This window comes from Haliaeetus leucocephalus, unplaced genomic scaffold (genome assembly GCF_000737465.1).
Source record: "Haliaeetus leucocephalus isolate CR32 unplaced genomic scaffold, Haliaeetus_leucocephalus-4.0 Scaffold273, whole genome shotgun sequence".
Taxonomy (NCBI): Eukaryota; Metazoa; Chordata; class Aves; order Accipitriformes; family Accipitridae; genus Haliaeetus; species Haliaeetus leucocephalus.
This window is the reverse complement of record NW_010972709.1, coordinates 150,062-159,684: the sequence shown is the minus strand read 5'-3', so window position 1 is coordinate 159,684 and position 9,623 is coordinate 150,062. Positions and strand designations below refer to the sequence as shown.

Below are 9,623 nucleotides of genomic sequence, written 5' to 3'. Positions count from 1 at the left end.
AGGCAAGCCTCGGAGCCAACAGCTCTGGCCAACAGGATGGCTGCACCTCACTGCTTTCAAGTCAATCTTTGTCCATTTCCCCAAAGTACCAACACTGCTTCCCCATTTTGTCATCTCTATGCCTCACCTCTGCGTCTCCTTTAATCACAGCCTTGAAATTTGTGATGGAGAACCAGTCTCAGGTCACTGAGGGTGGTGAGTTTCACTCACCACAAGTCGTAGGATTTGCCCATCTTTCATCACGATGCTCCTGCCAGTGCTAAAGGAGTGATGCAGAGCAGACAGACACTGGATGCGGGTGAACAAAAGTGGAGCAAGTAGATTTTGGACCAAGAACAGCAACATTGGCACAGGGAGTGTGGGGAGCTGGGAACATACACACTGTGCTCCCTCCCTTGCAAAGTTTAGGCTCTCACCAGAAGCTGTTACAAAAGCAAGATAAACCCACAAACAATAGGATCCTTTCATTTTCCTTCTACGTTTCCCAGGCAACACCAAGCATTCAACAACAGTTTAAAGTGCAAAAGTCCCCTCTGTTTGGTCAGTTAACGACAGGAAGATGAAGACACTTAATTAAGCAGAGCTGCTCACTACTTATTGTTTGGTAACCCCGGTCAGCAATGACATTTATACCCAACACTACCCTATTTTTACATGCAAACTCCTATGATGGAGCTCTGAAACTCCAGTGGAGGTGCTTTTCCATTCTTAAATTACGGCTCTACAGCTACCCCTGCACACGTGGCTGGGAGTGCATGACAGCACCATGAAGGCAGGTGCGCATAGATCTCAGCAGGAATGCTCCAGGCTAGAGAAAGCAATTTAGATACAGAACTGTTGCTCAAACACGCTGATGCACAGATGCTAAAAGAACCCCCAGCTGCGGCAGAGAGGCCTCAGTAGACCCTCAAAATTGGTCAAGTTGCATGGTTCCTGATGGGACTCCAGGAAGATCTTCTCTTCAACCAAACGGCAGGACCATGTCTTTAATGCATAGCTGGACACATATGTTTAGCATTCCTGCTTTGGTCACTTATGGAATGAGGTGCTGAAGGGTGAACAGTGTCTGTTCTCACCTCTTTGTAGCATGCTGGGGCTGGCCCATGAGCCTTCACCTCACAGAGACCCGACTCAAGGCTAGTACGCAGATAGAACTCTGCTCGTCATACAATTCTTGACCTAGCTGTTCAAGTACAAGCTAAAGGAACAAAGATTCAGTGGCTAAATCATATGCGAGGTGACTTGAAGACTCCTAGCACTAGAAGACTCCCAAAGCTATCAGGGCTCAAGAAGAAATTGCATTTTCCAATTATGCCCACCCAGGGGCTTGTGCCTTCTCTCTCTGATGAGTTACCATGCAAATTTTTCCATGCTTCAAATGAGTCCCGAAGATGCTGTGAAACAGCTGCCCCTTCCCACCTTATTCTAGCAAGCGTGACTGAAGCTAGACCTTGTGATTCTAACATTCTGGAGCTTTGGCTAGCAGGGAACATGCTACCCCAAATGATGTTATTAAATCAATGTGCCATTTCATCTGAATGGTAGGAGTAGTTCTAGCATAAAACAGACAAAAAAGGACTTTCAAAACAGTCAAAAAGCCACGTACACATTAAGTTAACCTCCCACAGGTATGCAGGAAAGTGTAACTTCTTTAGGTTCTCCATCAGGATATCTGACCCCAAATTTTCCAAACACAACAGTTATTTAGAGTCTAAACATCCTTTGGATATTCTGATTCTAAGTTCTGTGTCTTGGCCAGTTTCTCAGGAACAGGTCTTCGCTGCTAGTTCCTCATACGCTATCCCTTACAGCCTGAGAAGTTTATCATGAGATGTTTGATGCAGACTACTGTCCATCCTTTCTACATTCTTCTTCCTGAACATCTGCTACTGAACTCACCATGTACATCTAGCAATTAACCTTGCACCCAACACCATTAACTGATGAATGTACCCCACAAAAGCTAAAACATCCATAAATAGAGATCTAGTTGCTACTCTTTTTCCTTAAATCATCTAGAATAGGGAGATCAGATTGTCAGTGTATGTTCTCTTTCCTTTCTTTTTACAAAAAGAAGGCAGAAACGAATCCTCAGGAATAAAAAAACCCAAACAAAATGTTTTTACATTTTAATTATTTTAAAGCATATCAGAATTTAAAATTCCAACACTAGGTGCAAAGGCAATGACCTAAAGTCCCTGATGCTGCAAGCTCTTAAGCTCCACCCACAGGGTAGAATGAAAAGGTAAAGTGAAAGGTGGAATTGAGAGGACGGGAAGCAACACTGCAGTTTTCGGAAACCCTTAGAGCATTCTTTCTCCTGGGATTCCCAAGTCTGTCACCTCTGCTCCATATGCCTGTGCAGAAGCATCTACCATGCTGAGCACAAGTATTAAACATGACTATCGGTATCGCCTGGCTGGTATAGCACCTTCATTTTACACGTATTGCAGCAGGAGTAAGAGGGATATCGGGGACACAGCCAGCTGTTCAGCCATTTCATTTCTTGGGTCCAGGACACAGTAGGTGCTTGGTCAGAAAGAACCACTTCTACACACAGTCCAATTAACATTTGATTTGTTTGACACTGGGTCTGCTCTAGTCCTGACCTTCTGATTGAATTTTTGGGATAAAGGCAGAGTCCCAGGTAAAGCCTTCAGATTGGTGACAGCACTGCTGCTGCCAGCAATCCTGCCAGACAAGACATTTTAAAGAAGAGGTCCACACAGGAGCTACTGGGTGCTTACTGGGAGCCAAGAAGCAACTTCCTTCCTGCACTACTACTAAAAGAAGCTGGGACATAGAAAGTCAAGTGTTGGAAGGACGAAGGGAGAGAGGAGCAGCAAAAATATGGATCCTGCCTGTTCTGCACACAAGGAGTCATGGCATCGTCAACTCTACCCTAGTGAGGTTTCTGCAGAGAGAATTGCACAGGGAAAAGTCATATAAAGACTGCAAAACAGCAATGCTTTCCCAGAAGCAGAGGACCTTGTAGCTTAAGAGTCCCCGGCAGGAATCCTTGCAAGACCACCTTCAGCAAGTCCCAACCTGCCACTAAGTGAAAATCTCTTCCATCCTAGCACTGCAGACCCAGAAAAGCAGCAGAAGTACTTCGGCACGAGCTGGATTAGGGCCTCCTTGCTGTGTGCTGATCACAGAACCACCTGCAGAATACACCCTACTATGAACCTCCTTGCACCGCAAGATCCCTATCTGGATTTATGAGGCTGGGGCAAAACTTCCTGCATAAAGGCTTTTAAAATTTGTGAGCAGAAACAGGACAGAGATCCTCTGTTGTTCTTATCTGGATACTAGAAGGAACTAGAATAGGATACTTTCCAAGACAGAGGAATGATGCCCAGTCAGTCTCACAAGCAAACTGGACTGACTATCTGTACCATATGCTGTAGCAAAATCATGAAGCAGTAGACACTTTTATGTTCTCATTTCCAGGTTTTTCTTATCTTTATCTCTGAAAAGAACAAAATTTTACTGAACAAGGAAACAGACATCTACCTAGCCTCACTGGCAGCAAGCAGCTGGAAACTTTCTAGGGAAGGGTGCAGAACTAACTGCTTGTCCCAAAAGCTGTTCTGAGCATCCTTCACTGGAGTGAATGACAGTGTCATATTTGCTGCCAAAAATTTGTGTCTAGATCAGAACTGCTAAGTGTGGACACTAGGTTCTAAGGCATGCCCCTCTATCTTAAAGAGGAAACCAGACTGGAAGCAACAGACTACAGGGCTCTACAGTTCACAGGCGCTTGCACTGGCGCAATCAAATTTCATCTTCAAGCACCGTATGTGGTGCAAATCCTGGCCTGTGAACAAAGTCACCTTTACCTTGGATTTACAGGGACCTGAAGTCCCAGTCTGAGAGTTACACAGTAGAAGGATGCCTGAGGTTCAGTTCTAGGAGAGTGGAAAGTGAAATGCAGAGCAGCTGCCGTCTTACTAAACACAGATCACATCAGAAAGCATCATTGCCCCACATCAAGTACACAGTATTTAGTGCTTGAGGCTTACACCTATCAGTAGGGTAAACAGGGTGAATCCTGCTGGAAGCATCACAAGCCCAAGCTATTGGAAAATCCAGCTAGGGACAGACCAAGCCATTCTCAGCTCCAGGCATCCTACTTGATGCACAAGATCCCTTGGTGTGCCAGCCTGGCCTGGAACTGCTGGTTCAGTAGCTTTACATGAGGTAGTTGCACCACCTGCTGTCTGCTCCGAAGCAAGTTATCAGTGTCTATTAGAACATCATTAAAGATGACCATTATTAACAAAAGTTTTCTTCTTCAGAACCAGTTTTTTGCAGGACATGCTCTTGATTAAAGTCAACAAGAAAGACTTCATATCTGAAAACTATGAAGCAAGATCAACAGATGGACAGTCTAGTGAAAATGCTTCAGGTTCTCAAACAGAATATCAGAAGTTCACTTTAAAACCCAGCTCCTCTCAGAAGAAAGATTGCCCTGTTATCCCTTTGGGAAGTGCTCTCAAGTGATTTCCACTCCAAAAGCTAGCATTGAACAAAACTTTCAAGGAGGCAAAAACTCTGCCATGCAAAAAACCAGCCACCCGCCCACCACTACTTGTGGCTTAGCAGAAAGAAAAAGACGCATCTTATATCCTGCACCGTTCCTCTTTCCTGGACAAGGCTGCAGCACTAACTGATCCAATCCAGTGGGGCAAGGAGGTAAGATCCCTAGAAAAAAGCCACAACACTAAAAGTCTTCTTAGGATATGGTGTCTTGTTCACGCATTCCACAAGTCAGTATGCTCTCTTGGCTGGCACAGATATATGACGACAGGTTGCAGGAAGATCCTCCTAGTCCTAGAGATCAAGGATCCTGTTCACGGGCAAGTATTTTGTGTGCCAGGCCTCAAAAATAATTGGGCACGCAATTGCAAGGTCAGTGTGGGTCTAAAAGGAAAGGAGTTCAGAAGACGAAATGACCTGTGCTTGATGAAGCATAGGTGCATAATGTACAGACAAAAGGAAATAAGAAAAACAGTTTATTTAAAAAAAAAAAAAAAACCCCCCCCCCCCCCGATACCCACATACTTTCTGATAAGCTTACTGCTCAAGCTAGATCTCCTGTGATACTGCTCTCTCCCCTTGGCCTGTAGGGCCAGAAGTACTCATGCACCCCCGTTCTTCCTCCAACCAACATCATTTAGCTATATTCAATTGGTCCCAAATACCAGCATGTAATTCTCTCCTTACTATGCATACAAAACATGGAGGTCACCAAGCACAAAGGCTCCTTCTCACTGGGGGACAAGTCTATGGATTTACATACAGTCACCTGCTCCCACCAAGATGGGAGTCCCTACTTAGTAGAACCATAAAGTATGGGAAAGTATATCTACCTTCTCTTTTGAAGCCAAAGCCTAAACAACACTAAAATCATCCCTGAACCACTCAGCCTGCAGTCCAGACACGTCAATGATCATTCTACTGCTTGTGGTCTACACTCTCAATGTACAGCCTTCAGGATTCCATAATAAGCTTTCTATAGCATTTCCCAGTCTCACCACACCGTTCTACTTCCACTGAACCAGGGCTCGTCTTCCAAGTTTGCTCTCTGTGAAAGAGATATTGCCTGTCTCTTGTGCAGCATCTACAGATCCACACTGTAGTAGCACAGCAGGACTCTCTCACCAGGCCCTGGCTCTCCTTTAGGTGGTCACACAGACTCTTGGACCTTCCTCCTAGGTAGCTGTCAGGCAGGTTTGGTAAGAACAGAGCAGGGGGCTTTGTGCTTGATATTCCGTCAGTGTTGCTGTGGGGTTTCAACATCCTCTTCCTCCTCCTCACCACGTTCAGTGTGGCGCAGCAGCAGCTCCAGGTCAGGGTCAGAGCTGGCCTCTTTGTGCAGCTTCAGTGCTTTTTCACCTGCATGCAGACAGCCCATTTAGTGACGAACTCACTAAAGTACCCATCAAACCTGGTGTTGGCAAGGAGCTGGAACTAGACACAGCTCCTAGTGAAGCTACGAGAATGCCTACAGAGAAACAGAAAGGGATTTAAACCAGAATCACCTTTGGAGTTCACAGCTTTAAGAATGACATGAAGGGAGATTCCTGACAGACAGACGGCAAAGCCCAGCCAGTTCAAGAGACTGAGGCGGTCTCCCAGCAAACGTGTGGCGAGGAACAAAATGCAGATTTCCTGTGGAAACAAAAAACAGGACAAGTGGCAGGGCAGGACCCGAGGAGATATGCATGAGAGGTTTTACAGCTCAAGCCTAGATCAAGATGTCATGCTGCTAATTTCCATGCATTCTTCCATGCGCAGAGAGTTCTAAAAACAGTATCTAGAAACAGAACGAGCTGTTAAACTGGGATGTGGGATTTTAAGTCCTCTGACTGCATAGCTTGGTTACATGGGAATCCTGTGACTTCTGGATCAGACAAATTTCATGTGTCACCATTCAGCTCAAAAGTACATGTGCTGGATTCCTCAAAGGAGGGAAGAATGTGCCAAACTAGGTTAAAGAGGTAGCTCAAACCAGTGGTTTGTTCATATCCAGGTCTGATGCAAGAGCATGTCCTTCTTACCCCTCCTCCCTCCCGCACCATCCGTTGCTCATGAGGAACACATGTTTTAGTCTATCCCAGATCCCACCAAACTTTGGACCTTAATGGTATTTTTTATAGAATGGCCACTAGTCTCTGCCCCTTGCTGTCAGGGACCAAGGGATTTCACTGCAGAGACTGCAAGGCAAAGCATCAAGGTCCGGTGCAAGGAGAATGAAAATAACAGGAGATGATTTCTAAGGCTCTAAGGAAGTTCCCACAACACGAGGCCCATTAGGGATGACTTGGTACTTGCCTTCTAGTATTAGCACAGGAACCATGCCTTACCTTAAAAATGCCAGCAATGGAAAGGGTGAGGCTAGATGTTCTGGAAACCAAGAGGAACTCAGAAAAGCCTAGACCAAAGGCAAGAATTCCACCCAAGAACAGCTTCCCTACCAGAGAGAACAGCATTCCTGCTTCATGGAAACGGAAGAGCTTCTCTGATATGGACAAAGGCAGGCCTAGGAACAAGACAGTGAGTAGCAGAGTACCTTTCCCAACTCCCAGGACTCCTCACAACAAGATGGGGGTGGGCTGCTCACATTCCAATATCAGGAGGATGTGAAGCCAGTTCTTCATAGCCCTTAATTCCACAAGTGTGGCAGGCTACTATCCCTATGCACTCTTTAATGTTCTGCCAGCATAAGGTATATCTGGGTCCTTATAATTCCAGGTCTCTACCCACTTTGTAAAGTTCATAGCTGTTCAATTATCTCAGTGAAGGATCTCAAACAACAAACTGCTAAGCAATCTCCCCAACCACTCTATAAAGCTATCCTTGCTTTCTCTAATTAACTCACGCACCCTCAAACACCGCAAAGAGTGGGAAGAGCCCCAGGAACATGAGCGGCTGCAGGTGAAACATGATATCAATGGGGTTCTGGAGCCCTGAAAGAGGAGAATCAATAACAGACCAGATAGCAACAAGCCAGAGAATAACATAGCTCCTAGAGCCTTTATTAGTACCATTCCTAGACATACATCTTGTAATGCCCATGCCTGTGCTGCTGCAGATGCCAAGCCACCTTCATTACTGATCAACAGATAACCCCTGCCCCAGGTTTCAAACACTGTCCCTTACACAAGTGTTTTGTTTCTGCAGCAAAGGCTACCACCTCCTTATTCCCCTCCCCATTACCAGCACCACCGCCCACTTCCTAACACCCTACATACCCAGTTCAGCCTTCTGCAGAAGTATCTGCGTGAGAGTCCAGCGAATACCCCCAAGGAAAGAGGCACACAGCACCAGCACAAACCCCTGTGCGTTGAACTGTGTGGACTTGTAGGTGAACATGAAGAGCCCCCCAGCGATGAGCAGAACCACCAGCAGCAATGTCACCCGCTGGATGAGAACAAACACAAAGTCACTACAAACTGCTGGAGCTGAACAGAGACAGACACCTCCTTTCTTTCAGATTCATCCACATAATTGCATTCTTCCTCTACTTTTATGTTTCTTGTATGTGTACTGCCTGTTTCCCTGGGCCTGACCTTCCCCTTCCCTAAAGCATTGTGTGGGACCCTTACCACTTCCTCCAGCTTGAAGAGCAGTGAAAAAAGCAGGATGAAGATAATAGCAGAGGATTTGGTCATCGTGTAGCTGTAAGGACCAAAATACACTGTCAGTCGCCTCCCATGTAGTCCTTACCAGCAAAGTACTATTAGGAACCAGATCACCCACTTCTATGTTGCTACCAGCAAGCTATCATAGACCCTGCATGCCAACCCCACCGAGCCATCCACCCATTCAAGAAACTGACCCTGACAAAGCACTTTCTAAACCCCACCAGAAGGCTTCGGGGGAAGATCATTTTTGTACTCACAGGGAGACAGTGACGTATAGGAAGCTCCAGTTACTCAGCCCAATATCCAAGGAAGTTGACAGAGCTAAAGAATCAAAGAAAAAAATCCTGAAGTTAACTGTCTTCAACTACATAAGAAAAAAAATCCCCAACCAAAACAAAACCCTGCTACTTGACCATGAACATAGGGAGCAGAGCAGACCCAGGTAAAAAAAACAACCCATGTTTTCCTCAGGTTAACTTTTCAGGACCAACATAGCTCAGATATCCTCAGCTCTTTATGTTTCTGTCCTGTTCCCTGTGATTTAAGTTGGACTTAGCACCGCGCTCACCGAACATACACTATGCAAAAGTGCAGAAGTAACCCTTGCCCTCCCTGTGACTGAAAGCCATCACAGATTTACACAAGGTCTTTTTCAAATATGTCAGAGCATGATAACTGGCAAGTATGAGGGCCAGTGCAAGAAGCCTGAAGAAGCGCGTCTGGCAACAATCCTCAGCACACATCCTTACTCCTGGTGCAGCTCTTGTCACAGTCTATTCTCCCTTGAATATAAGCTTCCTACCATAGGAAACAGCTTTACTGATCCAGTGGCATGCTATGCTGAAAGATAGCATTGCTACAGATGAGGAAAAGGCATTTTTCAAGAAACCATAGGGCATGTTATGTAAGGTATTGCAAACCTTGCCAGAGATCTTAAACCAGATGCTGCTCTGTGGGAGACGGTAGGACGATGACTGAACCAACCTAACATACAGCCAAAGAACTGCAGAATTAGCTAGAGTTCTGCACTCCGAGTAGGAGCTTCACTCCTTGGTCTCAGCTACAGCAGTTTGGTGTGTCATGTACAATGAACTTCTGTATCATAAAGACCAAGTTCCACCCAGAGAAAGCTCCTGAAATAACGTAAACGCGTGGCTTGACACCAACGTTAAGGAGAAAAAAATAACTCGCAGAGACAGCTTACGGAGGTACCGGACGAGATTCTCACGTGCCAGCGGCTCCTTCGGAAAAGCAGGTTCAGCACGGCCTCTCCGTATTCTAACTAGTTTTTGTCACGACCGATGAAGAGAGCACGTCTAAACCTTTAAGTAACCCCCACCCGTGGTAAGGAAACGCACGGGACGCCCGCGGGAGCAGGGCTTGCCGCTCTCCCCCCGCCTCACGCCCACCCCAAGGGAGGCGGCGAGCGTCCCGCTTGCTCCGGCCGCTGCGGCGCGCCCGGCCCCGACG

The 9,623-nt window shown here is 46.2% G+C and overlaps 1 protein-coding gene across 4 annotated transcripts; it reads right to left on the bottom strand.

Moving 5' to 3' along the window:
- Positions 1-5,050: 5,050 nt before the first annotated feature.
- On the bottom strand, positions 5,051-9,497 carry SLC35C2 (solute carrier family 35 (GDP-fucose transporter), member C2). 4 transcript variants are annotated; one of them, XM_010569347.1, is made up of 8 exons: positions 9,138-9,495; positions 8,411-8,474; positions 8,115-8,187; positions 7,761-7,929; positions 7,392-7,475; positions 6,873-7,048; positions 6,048-6,177; positions 5,051-5,901 (listed from the first exon to the last, which is right to left on the bottom strand). In XM_010569347.1, the coding sequence occupies exons 1-8, from the start codon at positions 9,142-9,144 to the stop codon at positions 5,780-5,782; spliced, it is 825 nt and encodes a 274-aa protein (XP_010567649.1). In that variant the 5' UTR covers positions 9,145-9,495; the 3' UTR covers positions 5,051-5,779. The 4 variants fall into 4 exon arrangements, with proteins under 4 accessions (XP_010567649.1, XP_010567650.1, XP_010567651.1 ...); XM_010569348.1 differs by having other exon boundaries at positions 9,074-9,142; XM_010569349.1 differs by lacking the exon at positions 7,392-7,475 and having other exon boundaries at positions 9,138-9,497.
- Positions 9,498-9,623: the final 126 nt, after the last annotated feature.

Bases quoted from the DNA above. Each gene is read 5' to 3' on its own strand.
- SLC35C2 (XM_010569347.1), bottom strand. The intron at 8,188-8,410 runs GTGAGTACAAAA...TGGTCCTTACAG, and splicing joins CTATACGTCACTGTCTCCCT to CTACACGATGACCAAATCCT. The intron at 7,476-7,760 runs GTATGTAGGGTG...CTCCTCTTTCAG, and splicing joins TCTGCAGAAGGCTGAACTGG to GGCTCCAGAACCCCATTGAT.